This window comes from Malaclemys terrapin, chromosome 6 (genome assembly GCF_027887155.1).
Source record: "Malaclemys terrapin pileata isolate rMalTer1 chromosome 6, rMalTer1.hap1, whole genome shotgun sequence".
In the NCBI taxonomy this organism is placed as follows: domain Eukaryota; kingdom Metazoa; phylum Chordata; order Testudines; family Emydidae; genus Malaclemys; species Malaclemys terrapin.
The window spans coordinates 89,987,670-90,002,502 of record NC_071510.1 but is presented as its reverse complement, the minus strand read 5'-3'; the positions used below and the strand labels follow the sequence as shown (position 1 = coordinate 90,002,502).

At 45.4% G+C, this 14,833-nt stretch overlaps 1 protein-coding gene across 2 annotated transcripts in view; it reads left to right on the top strand.

Moving 5' to 3' along the window:
- The window catches only part of DMGDH (dimethylglycine dehydrogenase), an 89,980-nt gene extending 79,132 nt beyond the window's left edge, over positions 1–10,848 (top strand). For both annotated transcript variants that reach the window (XM_054032038.1, XM_054032039.1), the window contains exons 15-16: positions 7,048–7,182; positions 8,900–10,848. In XM_054032038.1, coding sequence (XP_053888013.1) covers positions 7,048–7,182; positions 8,900–9,115 — 351 coding nt within the window. In that variant the 3' untranslated portion in view covers positions 9,116–10,848. The remainder of the gene's footprint in view (positions 1–7,047; positions 7,183–8,899) is intronic.
- The last annotated feature ends 3,985 nt before the right edge of the window (positions 10,849–14,833 follow it).

The following is a 14,833-nucleotide window of genomic DNA, read 5'->3' as shown; positions in this document are numbered from 1 at the left end:
GGGTCATTCCTTGTCCACTCTTCCAGTCAAGAACATGCAGAATAGCAGGAAGCAGGGATCGTCAGATTGTTATTTCCAAAGGAGTCGCATAGGCTATGTCGGTGCAGAATGTGGCCGTTATATGAAAATGCCAAAACCAGGCCCTCCTTGGTACTTAGAATTGGAAGTGTACCTTTTTTAGGCAGGCCTAAGCTTGACCTCATTAAAATTAATGGGATAAGGATTTAGCCTTATATGTGTAATGATAATAACAGGAACGTGCTAGAAACATTTAGAATTTATATCTTGCAAACTGCCTGCTCTAATAGTTTTCATACATTTCTCAAACTGATTAATTAACAGGTGGAAGTCAAAAAAATTTAGCAGTCATCCTTAGTGTGCCAGTGATTTGTATACTCAGTAGAGTTAACTGTCATCTATACAGTTAATCTGGAAGTGACCCGTTAAAACAGTGCACATCTGTTGTCAGGTCATACTCAAGGCTCTGATTATACTTGCTGCATTAACCTTCATGCAAACTGTTTTTCCATTTATAAATGATTGATTTATGGGAGTGTAGATTTCTCTGTAATTTTGAGTAGAAAGCACAGTGGAAATGAGAAATATTTAAACGAGTGGGTTTCTTTTCTCTTCATCCCTATTCCACCTACAAGTAACTGAAGGGGAGTATCAGAGTAAGGGGAGTAATAGAAGCACCATGATAAATACTCCAGAAAAGAGAAGGGTGAAATGACATGAGTTGAGTTCACCATAATAGGCACTATTTCAGTGCTATGTGATACTGTATTCCTCTCTGATGGACTGCAACCTTGTCGTGGTGGAGAGGCTTGTGTGGGTTAAAGACCCTCAGAGCTACATCATCTGGAGCTTTCATACTCCTGGTAGGGTCTTCCTTGGCGAGCAGGTCTGAGGCGAGGCTCCTGACTAACTGCAGTCCAAACTTCACAAGACCCGAACGGTGGATCAGGCGCATACAGAGGACCTTTTAGTACTCTGTGGCTGGGAAGGTGGATGAGGGCTGCAGCAGGAGGAAGGTCCCTGGTGGTCTTGGATCTCCTTGCTACTGGGTCAGGATTTTCCTCCTGTCAATCGCCTGCACACTGGCTTCCCCACGTTAAAAGATTTCACACACAGGTCTCTGCCAAAGGGCTCACACCTGCCTGCACAAAGCCCTGTGGCGACAGATGAGTGGCGGTGAAGACAGGAGCAGTGATTTCTGAGTCTTTAGTCACAAATCTGCACACAGGTGGCAGCCGTGTGACAATCGTCTTCTGCTTGGATGAGACAGAAGTGCATTTTGGCAGCAGCAGTTGTGACTGAGCAGGCCTTTTTAGGATCCCCTGTGCTTACCCCAAATGGGGAGGGGGCTAGAAAAGGTGCCTGAAACAGTCTGTCTCACACTTTTCTGACTGGATGGCCGCATCCAGTGGGATCACTCAACTCCGTGGCCGAAACAAGAGATATAAGACAATGAATTTCGCCACCTGGAATGTCCACACCCTTATGGACTCAGCACAATGAATGCCCAGAAAGAAGAACTGCCATAATTGCCAGAAAACTGGCAAGACTCAACATTGACATTGCAGCTCTTGGTGAGACCCGCCGGGCCAATGAGGGCTTATTAAAAGAGGATGGAGGTGGCTACACCTTCTTTTGGAAAGGAAAGTTTCCTGAAGAGACATGCGGATTCACGGGATTGGCTTTGCCATAAAAAATAAGATCACCAGTCAGATTTTGGAGCTTCCCATAGTGATCAACGAGCATCTCATGACTCTTTGGCTCAAGCTCAGCAACAACCAATATGCCACAGTCATCAATGCATACATCCCAACACTTGATGATGAGGAAGACAGCAAGGAGCAGTTTTATAGCACTCTTGATGCAGTCCTCGCAGACACACCTAAGGCAAACAAACCCATCCTCCAGGGAGATTTCAATGCCAGAGTCGGACCGGACTTCCAACTCTAGAGCAGCACATTAGGCAAAGAAGGGGTGGGAAATGTAAACCCCAATGGCATTCTCTTCATCAGCAAATGTGTGGAGCATGATCCACTCATCACAAATACCATCTTTAGGCAGAGTAACAAATTTGACACCACCTGGAAACATCTTCGGTCCAAACACTGGCACCTCCTTGACTATGTTATAGTCAGTGCCTGAGATTATGCTGATGTCCATGTAACAGGAGCCATGTGAGGTACAGATCACTGTTGGACAGGCCATTGATTAATAAGATCAATCATGTACCTGCAGCTCACTCCACCACACCGCAAACACCCAAAGACTAAGCGAAAGCAGTACGACGTCAAAGCACTTCAAGACCAAGCCAGCTGTGAGATGTTACAGCAACATCTGTCAGAGAAACTCTCTAACTTCCTGATAACATCATTGACATTCAAGAGCACTGGGCTCAACTTAAAAATACCATTCACAGTGCATGTGCTGAAACTATAGGATATTCCACTCATCAACACCAAGACTGATTTCATGAAAACAACAAGGAAATCCTAGCATTAATTCAACAGAAAAGAACTGCATTCTGTAACTGGCAAAATGATTCCTCTAACCAATGAAAACATGAGGCTTATCAACGAAAACATGAGGCTGCTCAAAGCTCAAGTCCAAAGGAGGCTATGTGACATCAAAAATAAGTGGTGGCAAGAGCAGGCCTCTGAGATCAGGGTTTCGTAGACCAGGATGACATGAGAAGCTTCTTTCAAGCAACAAAAGCTATATATGGGCCAAGCTCCAAAGGCCAAACCCCCTTACATTCCCAGGATGGCTCCACCAGCCTCAAAAACAGTGCGGCCATTAAACAACACTGGAAGGAATACTTTGAGAGCCTATTAAACTGTGAATCTATGGTTTCTGAAGATACCATTGAGTCTATTATACAACACTCAGCAGTGGAACACTGTGCTGATCCCCCATCTTCTGAGGAAGTCTGGTGTGCCATCACCCAGACAAAAAAATCACATGGCTCCAGGCCCAGACGGCATCCCAGCTGAGGTTTTTAAAGCTGGTGGAACAATGCTCCAGCACAAACTTTGCCAACTCCTCAACAAAATCTGAACCTGCGAAAAAATTCCACTTGACTTTAAGAACGCCAGCATTGTTACAATATTCAAGAAAGGGGACAAATCTTTGAGCGGGAACTATAAAGGCATTGCCCTTCTCCCCCTTACCGAGGAACTCCTCCTTGAATCACAATGTGGCTTCAGGCCATCCTGAGACACAACTGACGTGATCTTTGTGACATGACAGATTCAAAAGTGTAGAGAGTACACCTGAGAGCATTCTGCACCAAAAAATTAAAAATTCTGCACTAAAAAATTAAAAATTCAGCACAGTTTAAAATTCTGCAAATTTTATTTATCAAATAAATACATGTGGAGGCTCCAGCATGGCATTGGGGAACACAGGCCGCTGGAGAGGTGGGAGATCACCATCCAGCTCCCCGACTCCAGGACACGGATTCAGCGGTTTGGCTGCACCCAACCCTGACATAGCACAAGGACCAGGTCAGCCCCAGAAACACCCCAGGACCCTTCCCCTCTGTGCCAGGTGCACCAGGAGTGGGCAGGCAGACTCAGCAAGGCGGGATCCAGGAGTGGAGGGGGTTATGTGGGGGGATACAGGTGTGGGTTGAGAGGGTTCTGTGTGGGGTAGTCTGGGTGCAGGTGGCTCAGTGAGGGATCCAGGGGCAGGGAGGGATCTGGATGCACAGGGGCTTGTTGTAGGGTTCTGGGTGTAATGGTAATGGGACTCTGCAGGGAGGTCCAAGTGAAGGTGGTTGGGGCTCAACGGGGGAGGGCATCTGGATGTGGGGGGGATAGAGCTCAGTGGGGGGGTCTGGGTGTGGGGTGTCCAGATGCTGGGGGTGTGGGGCTCAGTGAGGTGGGGATCCAAGTGCAGCTGGTTGGGGCTCGTTGAGGTGGGGATCCAGATGCAGGTGGCTCATTGGGGTGATCTAGGTGGAGGGGGAGTGGAGCTCATCAAGGGTTTCTTAGTGCAGAGGGGTGAGGTTCGGTGGGCATGAGGGGTTCTAGATGCACGGGGGTTGGGTGGATGCGGGAGCAGCTCCCTGTACAGGGATCCCTCCCCCTGCAGATGAGGAGCAATGGGTGCAGGAAGTGGGGTGGGAGGGAGTTTGCAGAGCTTCCTGCAGCCAGGGAAGAAATCCAGGGGTGGGTCTGACCCAGCCCCGGATGCTGTGCAGAGGAAGGGGAAGTTCTGTCCTCCCCAGCCCAGCTGGGGCTAGCAGCTGAGCCGAGCACACGGTAGGAACCACCATTCGGGTCTTCCCCAGTCCCATCCTCTGCCCCACAGTGATTTACCTGTCTGCCAGCTGCCCTGGGCACCCAAAACATACTGCTGGGGAGGGTCACATGACCACTCTTGTGGCTTCCCTTTGCTTCCCCATCAGAAAGTCATTTTTCTGCAGGAAAGCAGAGAAATCTGCGGGGGTGACATAAATTCAGCATATCCGCAGAATTCCCCCAGGAGCAACACCAGGAACTGTTCATGGCATTCATCGATCTAACCAAGGCCTTTGACTCTATCAATTGTGATGCCCTATGGAAGGTGCTGTGTAGGTTTGGCTGTCCATAGAAATTAATTTCCATCATCAGACTACTCCATTCTGTGCAATGGCTCAAAGACCAAACCATTCATCATTCGCACTGGTGTCAAGCAGGGCTGTGTCATTGCTCCAACACTCTTCTACATTTAACTTGCCCTGATCCTGATTCTCATCTGTGACCGCCTCCCTGATGGAATCAGGATTGAGTATCGTATGGATGGTCAAACTCCTGAATCTCTGACGTTTCCAAACAAAATCTAAGATCAGGAGAATTGGCATCACTGATCCTGTGTCATTCTTGCATACACAGACGCCAACCTGCAAAGTACCATAAATCTTTTTGCAGATAGCTATCACAGCCTGGGTCTCTCTCTCAATATCAGGAAAACCAAGGTACTCTACCAGCCCTCACATGCACAAACTACTCTTCGTACTCCACAAATTACCATCAGCGGAGAACCCCTGGAAAATGTGGACCATTTTCCATACCTTGGCAGCCACCTCCCCCGAACACCCAGCATTGACACAGAAATTGAATACAGAATTCACTGTGCCAGCGCATCCTTTGGAAGACTACTCAAACAAGTCTTCCATGATAGGGACCTGCAAACAGGCACCAAGATCTTGGTTTACAAAGCACTTGTCATCCCCCCCCCTCTCTATGGTTGTGAGACCTGGGTAACCTGTAGATGACATCTCAAGCAGCTGGAGTGGTTTCAACAGTGCTGCCTCAGAAGGATTCTCAGGATCAGCTGTGAAGACTGACACACTAACATCAGCCTTCTCTCTGCAGTCAACATCAGCAGTATAGAAGCAGAAGTCATGAAACACCAACTCCACTGGGCTGGCCACTGTGTACATATGCCTGATACTCGCCTCCCAAAGCAAGTACTCTTCTCTCTGTTAAGTCAGGGAAGAAGGGCTCTGAGGGGGCACTGGAAGTACACCTTAAAAAGAGAGGCATTAACCCAACAAACTGGGAGGACGTAGCACAGAACAGAACACAGTGGTGCCACACCATACACCAAGCCACAGCTCACTTTGAGGAGAACAGACATGCTCGTGAGACAGAGAAGCAACAATGGAGGAAAGAAAGGGCACAACAGTCCAGCCAACAACTGTCTCCTCCAAGATTACACCTGTCACTTCTGTGGGAAAATCTGCAGGGCACAAATTGGGCTCCTCAGCCACTTAAAAACCCACCAAAGACCCCCCTTGGCAGACATCATCCTCGCATTGAGGGATAGCCAAAGATACTGTATTCCCCAAACTGTGGGTCACAGTTCTCTCATGGGAAATTTAAAGATGATCCAGCAAAGAAGATGGTCACAGTGGGGTCGATTTGGTGTTCAGAGCTTAGTGCTGGCAGATCCCCATCTTTTTGTCACTATTTTATTACATGGAGATCTAAAGATATGAATTTTTTATCTATTTTAATAAAACAGTCATGGAACTTTTCTTTGACAGTTTTCAGTCTGAACATCCAATAATACATCAGCATGGGCAGGAAAGGCTTGATTCTGTAATGATATGTTTATTTATTCAGCCACTACATATTTCTGTGTGATGTATAGGGTTCCGGTCAGAGTGTGGTCCCAGGTAACAAGGGAGACAAAGTTGGCACTGAAACTACACCTCTACCTCAATATAACTCTGTCCTTGGGAGCCAAAAAAATCTTACCACGTTATAGGTGAAATCGCGTTATATCGAACTTGCTTTGATCCACCAGAGTGCGCAGCCCCTCCCCCCCCCCCCAGAGCACTGCTTTATCCCTGATCTACCTGTGAGAATCAGGGGAGCTGCTGTTCCTCTTTAGTGAAGCTGAGGAAGAGGGCTTCAGATGATACTGGGTAGGATATGGCAGCGGAGGTGCTACCCTATCCCATGAAGTATTAGATCCTGTGGGGAGGAAAACACACCCTCACACAGAACACCCTAGTGGGTAGGGAGGAAAATGCTACCTCCACCTCTTAGAGCAGAGGGACCAAAGAGGAATGCGGTGGGCTATTGTCACTCTTGCAGATGGTTTTTGTGTCCAAGGAGGATGCAGGATCCCAATGAGAGGCAGGGCCACAGAGGTCTGTGTAATGATGTGCCAATGGCCTAGATTATTTCATTGAATCCTGAGAGAGGTACTGGCATTCTGGCTCAGACTACTAATGGGGCCAGTTTAAACAGCCACTTCTGCAGTATGCTGGATTTTATTGCACCTGTAATTCTCCCATCATTGGAATACTGGGTCTTATAGGTCTCAGATCTAGACAAAAAAAGAGGAAAAAATATCTGATTGTGTCATGTTTGTGGACAAGAAATAATATTTGCCAAAAGGTTTGATTTAATCTGTATTTTTATATAATGTTTAATTGACAAGAAAATAAGTGAAGACAAATTTAAATACTTGCATCTATAACCTTGTCGCAGAGCTTGTATAATCATTCATCATCATTATCTTCTACTTTTTCAGCCAGCAGACTTCATAGGAAAGCAAGCACTGAAGCAGATTAAAGAAAAGGGGCTTAAACGGCGACTGGTGTATCTCACCTTGGAAACAGCTAACATTGATCCAGAGGGAAATGAAAGTGTGTGGCATAATGGCAGAGTAAGTACTGTACAATGTACATCACTTTACAAGGAACTAAAATTCATTCTCTAGGACTGGAATCCCACTTTGTGTTTCAGGTTACTTTTACTGGAGCAGGACAGTTTGGGACAATAATACTATTTTTGAATTTCCATGTAGCATGGCAGGTTCTAATTGTACACCAGAGTTTGAAATGTAGAATCTCTAAATATAGAATCTCTGAATCCCTCAATCGGCGGGTAGAAATCGATCTCTCGGGGATCGAATTATCGCGTCTCGTCGGGACGCGACAATCGATCCACGAATTGACACGCTTACTCCACCAGCGGAGGTAGGAGTAAGTGCCGTCGACGGGCAGCCGCGGAGGTCGATTTTGCCGCTGTCCTCACAGCAGGGTAAGTCGGCTCCGATACGTCGAATTCCGCTACGCTATTCGCGTAGCTGAATTTGCATATCTTAAATTGACCCCCCCCCGTAGTGAAGACCTGCCCTGAGAAATGGAAAAGACCTACAGTATTAGGTCACCCATTCTATCCTCTTGCAAGTACAGGATTCTACTTACAGTATATTTCAAAATTATTTGCATAGAAGAAAAGAACAAAACCACAAACCAAAGTTTAGGCCACGAGGCCATCTAAGTACAGAGTAGATGTTGAAACAGTCATTAACAGTTAATAAAAATACTCAGCATGAATATAAAATGTAAATAGCATTTGTTTCAGGTAAGATCTTAATCAAATATAATAGGAATTTAGCATCCTGCTGGTGATTTTTCCAGTGGTTCTTTGGGAGTAAGAAATTCCCAACTTACCTGATAGCACCAAAAATAGAGACTGCTATGAACTGTATGAAACAAATGAGACAATGTATACTTGACTGTTGATGTTAGGGTGTAGCAGGGCAGTAACCCTGCTCCTGCCCTGAAGAGCTTAAAATAGCCCTGTGAGAGGGCTGTGGCAGGGAACCAGTAAGCCTGGGCTGATTGGGGAAGCAGCCGCAGCTGGGCCACGCCCCAATCAGGCCACAGCTGGCCCTATAAAGGGGCTGCTAGGCTGGAGCTCAGAGTCTCTCTCTAGATGCTGAGAGGGATGGACCTGGCTGCTGGGAGCTGAGCAGGGTATCTATAGTGGAGCAGGGCTGAGGAAAGGCCAGAGGAGCTGGGGAGCTCTGGCCTGGAAAACCCCCAGGCTGCAGGCCTTGTTAAAGGCCAAGAAGGGTACTGGGGTTGCAGAGGGCCAGCCCAAGGGTAGGCAGAGGCTCCAAACCCTCCTTACCAATGATGAGTGCCAATTATACTGCAGTCCGCCCCAGTGAGCGGGGGGCTAGATGGTGACTGGCAGTAGCCAAAGACTGAGGTGAGGTGGGGATAAGAGGTTGGGGGTTCCCTGGGAAGGGGAGACCCAGCGAGACTGTGGGGTACTGCAGGGGGCAGAACGCCAAGAGAAGGGGCACCAGGGTCCGGGAGGGACACTGGAGCCAGCAGCAAGGTGAGACACCAGCCTGCAGATGGCGCTCCCTGCAGAGGGCGCTCTGGAGGCTGGCGAGCTAATTCCCTGGACGACCAGCAGGAGGCGCCACAGAGTGAGTCGTCGCCTCGCTACATAGGGATATAAAAATATTTAAAGTATTCAAAATAATGCAAGATGTATTTTTAAAAGTAGAAGTTAGTATGGTACAAAACCCATTGAGTGTTGGAAATAAAAGATTGATGTTTTGGGTTTGTTTTTTTTTTCAGGTTGTTGGCAATACCACATCTGGAAATTACAGCTACAGTACCCAGCAGAGTCTGGCTTTTGCATATGTCCCCACAGAACTCAGCAAAGTTGGACAGAAGCTGGAAGTTGAACTGCTAGGACAAAATTATTCAGCAACCATTGTAGAGGAACCACTGGTTCTGACCGAACAAACAAGAACACGCCTTCAGAAAAAGGGTGGGAGTGCCAAGGTGTAAATCCAGAGGGCAGTTACAGTAAATTCTCCAATATCAATTGGCTTGACTTATAACCATGAAATACAAGTTTCAGAGGGGTAGCCATGTTAGTCTGTATCAGCAAAAAGAACGAGGAGTACTTGTGGCACCTTAGAGACTAACAAATGTATTTGGGCAAAAGCTTTTGTTTTAGCCCACGAAAGCTTATGCCCAAATAAATTTGTTAGTCTCTAAGGTGCCACAAGTACTCCTCATTCTTTTTTCATGAAATACAAAGGAGTCAAACTACTCTAGTTCCCAATCATCAAGGGTGAGATTCTCATAGTACTCCTGTTCTTCTTTTTGCGGATACAGACTAACACGGCTGTTACTCTGAAACTTGTCATTTACCCTATACATCCATGTAGGGAATTAAGGGGATTTAAGATGGCCCCTTGATTCATTGAGTGGACTGCCCACATAACTGCTCTGAGCACAGGGGGAGGAGAGCAGGCTCCTGTGGACACATGCTCCCCCATCCCCCCCCCCAATGCTTGTGGACAGGAAGTGGGTAAAGACTCAACGGTCATTACTCAGCTTCTCCACGCTCTCGCCAGCAGAGCTGAGCTGTTGCAGAGGGGGAAGTAGTCTGCTGTTAGTATGAGCCAATAGCAAACTATTTCCCCTCTTTCAGGGTCACTTCTCTTTCCCTGGTGTGCTCCTGGGGCAGTACAGCTACACATTGCCCCCTCCCTGTAGCCTTGGCAAAGTCACAGCCTTGTCCCCAAAGGAATAGTTACTTAGTTCCACATGGACACGTTCTGTACAAAACTGAAGTTGCTCTTGAACATTGGCTTTAGAAATTATTTGTTTTAAATGCAAACTGAGTAGATAATATTTTTTCTCCAGCTGTGTTATTCTGGCAGAACTTTTGATGGATGATAGAAATTAATTCCTTCCTAATCAAGACATTTTAGAAAGGCCACTCTTCCTATTGATTGAGTATTTTGCCATGGATCAGCTAGTAGACTATATGCAACATTATTCAACATACACAATATTACTGCTCAGTTTCTGGACACAATCAAAATGCACTAACTCATGCACCATTTATTGTTTAGTTCTTCCTTTCTCTGTTAAAAATTAAGCAGCGATGATGACGTGTTGTCATATACAAGTAATAAGTGAACATATCTATTTAAACTGTGGTATTTCATTCAGTGTTGTTTTTGATCACCCCAAAAAGCAAGATTTTGGATACTGTAGGAGAATATAAATAATGGAAATGTATTAAAATATTATAATAAACTTGTTAATTCCATAAAATATTCAGCATATACTGAGACACAACATGATCATAATAATGCTATCCTAAAAAAACTTTTAAAAGCTAGAATATTTGTTCAGAAAGCACTCAACATTAGGCTGTTGATTGTTCTTTTCAAAGATCGTTGAAACAGAAAAAGGGCCCAAAAGTGCATAGTCTTCCAAAGGAATTGGAAACTTCTAAACCTTCAGCAAAGAAGCAGAGGATAAATAGAATATGCCAGTGGAAACACTGTTTGAATAATGAGCACCTACGTTTGTCAAAGATTTAATGCAAGTTGACATTACATTTTGCAGTTCAGAATATCCTTTTACAAAGCAGGTCAAACTAAAGTATAAGAGCTGACAGGCTTGCACATAGAGCTATCTTGAATGAGAAATCCATTTGGAAATTATTCTATTATATTTTCATAAGTGATTTAGGGCCATTTTGCTGAACCAATCAGGGATGTTTTTTTCCCTAAAGGTGACATTATTTGTAACTGAACACTTTGTGTATTTACTTTGCCACTTTTTTTTCCCCTATGGTCATTAAAGAAAACTAGAATACAAAACAAAGCACTGCGATTTTATTTAGAGCAAGGAAAAAACCCTTAGGAATACAGGGTATTTCTCAAGAATATGCAAATTCACTATTCATTGATATGCTGGAATGTAGAATACTGTAATTACTTTGAGGCTCACACTTTTATCTTCCTAATAGGCTACAGTACACAGAAACATTTGTCAGACAATTGTGGAAGTCACCTCTGCTTCAGCAGTGACTTCCTCATTTACATGTTGAAGCTAGATGCAGGACTGCAGTTTCCTGGCTGGCTTGGGAAAAGGTGCTCTGAACAATGTGTGGGCCAGCCTGTTGGAATGCAGGAGCAGGAGAATGCCACGAGCTTCTTTCACTACCTTGTAAGGCCTGGGCAAGAGCTAACCAATTGCAATCCATGTGCTCAAAGGAGTTTTCATAGATTCATAGATTATAGGACTGGAAGGGACCTCGAGAGGTCATCGAGTCCAGTCCCCTGCCCGCATGGCAGGACCAAATACTGTCTAGACCATCCCTGATAGACATTTATCTAACCTACTCTTAAATATCTCCAGAGACGGAGATTCCACAACCTCCCTAGGCAATTTGTTCCAGTGTTTAACCACCCTGACAGTTAGGAACTTTTTCCTAATGTCCAACCTAGACCTCCCTTGCTGCAGTTTAAACCCATTGTTTCTGGTTCTATCCTTAGAGGCTAAGGTGAACAAGTTCTCTCCCTCCTCCTTATGACACCCTTTTAGATACCTGAAAACTGCTATCATGTCCCCTCTCAGTCTTCTCTTTTCCAAACTAAACAAACCCAGTTCTTTCAGCCTTCCTTCATAGGTCATGTTCTCAAGACCTTTAATCATTCTTGTTGCTCTTCTTTGGACCCTTTCCAATTTCTCCACATCTTTTTTAAAATGCGGTGCCCAGAACTGGACACAATACTCCAGCTGAGGCCTAACCAGAGCAGAGTAGAGCGGAAGAATGACTTCTCGTGTCTTGCTCACAACACACCTGTTAATGCATCCCAGAATCATGTTTGCTTTTTTTGCAACAGCATCACACTGTTGACTCATATTTAGCTTGTGGTCCACTATAACCCCTAGATCCCTTTCTGCCGTACTCCTTCCTAGACAGTCTTTTCCCATTCTGTATGTGTGAAATTGATTTTTCCTTCCTAAGTGGAGCACTTTGCATTTGTCTTTGTTAAACTTCATCCTGTTTACCTCAGCCCATTTCTCCAATTTGTCCAGATCATTTTGAATTATGACCCTGTCCTCCAAAGTAGTTGCAATCCCTCCCAGTTTGGTATCATCCGCAAACTTAATAAGCGTACTTTCTATGCCAATATCTAAGTCGTTGATGAAGATATTGAACAGAGCCGGTCCCAAAACAGACCCCTGCGGAACCCCACTCGTTACACCTTTCCAGCAGGATTGGGAACCATTAATAACAACTCTCTGAGTACGGTTATCCAGCCAGTTATGCACCCACCTTATAGTAGCCCCATCTAATTTGTATTTGCCTAGTTTATCGATAAGAATATCATGCGAGACCGTATCAAATGCCTTACTAAAGTCTAGGTATACCACATCCACCGCTTCACCCTTATCCACAAGGCTCGTTATCCTATCAAAGAAAGCTATCAGATTGGTTTGACATGATTTGTTCTTCACAAATCCATGCTGGCTGTTCCCTATCACCTTACCACCTTCCAAGTGTTCGCAGATGATTTCCTTAATTACTTGCTCCATTATCTTCCCTGGCACAGAAGTTAAACTAACTGGTCTGTAGTTACCTGGGTTGTTTTTATTTCCCTTTTTATAGATGGGCACTATATTTGCCCTTTTCCAGTCTTCTGGAATCTCTCCGTCTCCCATGACTTTCCAAAGATAATAGCTAGAGGCTCAGATACCTCCTCTATTAGCTCCTTGAGTATTCTAGGATGCATTTCATCAGGCCCAGGTGACTTGCAGGCATCTAACTTTTCTAAGTGATTTTTAACTTGTTCTTTTTTTATTTTATCCGCTAAACCTACCCCCTTCCCATTAGCATTCACTATGTTAGGCATTCCTTCAGACTTCTCGGTGAAGACCGAAACAAAGAAGTCATTAAGCATCTCCGCTATTTCCAAGTTTCCTGTTACTGTTTCTCCCTCTTCACTAAGCAGTGGGCCTACCCTGTCTTTGGTCTTCCTCTTGCTTCTAATGTATTGATAAAAAGTCTTCTTGTTTCCTTTTATTCCCGTAGCTAGTTTGAGCTCATTTTGTGCCTTTGCCTTTCTAATCTTGCCCCTGCATTCCTGTGTTGTTTGCCTATATTCATCCTTTGTAATCTGTCCTAGTTTCCATTTTTTATATGACTCCTTTTTATTTTTTAGATCGTGCAAGATCTCGTGGTTAAGCCAAGGTGGTCTTTTGCCACATTTTCTATCTTTCCTAACCAGCGGAATAGCTTGCTTTTGGGCCCTTAATAGTGTCCCTTTGAAAAACTGCCAACTCTCCTCAGTTGTTTTTCCCCTCAGTCTTGATTCCCATGGGACCTTACCTATCAGCTCTCTGAGCTTCCCAAAATCTGCCTTCCTGAAATCCATTGTCTCTATTTTGCTGTTCTCCCTTCTACCCTTCCTTAGAATTGCAAACTCTATGATTTCATGATCACTTTCACCCAGGCTGCCTTCTACTTTCACATTTTCAACGAGTTCCTCCCTATTTGTTAAAATCAAGTCTAGAACAGCTTCCCCCCTAGTAGCTTTTTCAACCTTCTGAAATAAAAAGTTGTCTCCAATGCAGTCCAAGAATTTGTTGGATAGTCTGTGCCCCGCTGTGTTATTTTCCCAACATATATCCGGATAGTTGAAGTCCCCCATCACCACCAAATCTTGGGCTTTGGATGATTTTGTTAGTTGCTTGAAAAAAGCCTCATCCACCTCTTCCACCTGGTTAGGTGGCCTGTAGTAGACTCCTAGCATGACATCTCCATTGTTTTTTGCCCCTTTAAGCCTAACCCAGAGACTCTCAACACTTCCGTCTCCTATGTCCATCTCTACCTCAGTCCAAGTGTGTACATTTTTAATATATAAGGCAACACCTCCTCCCTTTTTCCCCTGTCTATCCTTCCTGAGCAAGCTGTACCCATCCACACCAACATTCCAATCATGTGTATTATCCCACCAAGTTTCAGTGATGCCAACAATGTCATAGTTGTATTTATTTATTAGCACTTCCAGTTCTTCCTGCTTATTCCCCATACTTCTTGCATTTGTATATAGGCATCTAAGATACTGGTTTGATCTTTCCTCCCAGTTTTGTCCTGACTCTCCTTTCTCTCTGCCAATATAGCCCACGCTCCCTCTCGTTTCCGACCCATCTCCCCGGTCTCCATGTTCCCCACTTACCTGTGGGCTTTGCTCACCTGTCCCCGTCGAACCTAGTTTAAAGCCCTCCTCACTAGGTTAGCCAGTCTGTGTCCGAATAGGGTCTTTCCTCTCCTCGAAAGGTGAACGCCATCTCTGCCTAGCAGTCCTTCCTCGAATAGCATCCCGTGGTCTAGGAAGCCAAAGCCCTCCTGGCGACACCATCTTCGCAGCCAGGCATTCACCTCCATGATGCATCTGTCTCTGCCCGGGCCCCTACCTTTGACAGGAAGAATTGAAGAGAATACCACCTGCGCTCCAAACTCCTTCACCCGTACTCCCAGAGCCCTGTAGTCACTCTTGATCCGCTCAGTGTCACACCGTGCAGTATCATTTGTGCCCACATGGATGAGTAGCATGGGGTAGTAGTCAGAGGGCTGGATAATCCTCGACAATGCCGCCGTAACGTCTCGGATACGGGCCCCCGGCAGGCAGCATACCTCCCGAGATGAAATGTCAGGGTGACAGATGGGCGCCTCCGTCCCCCTCAGCA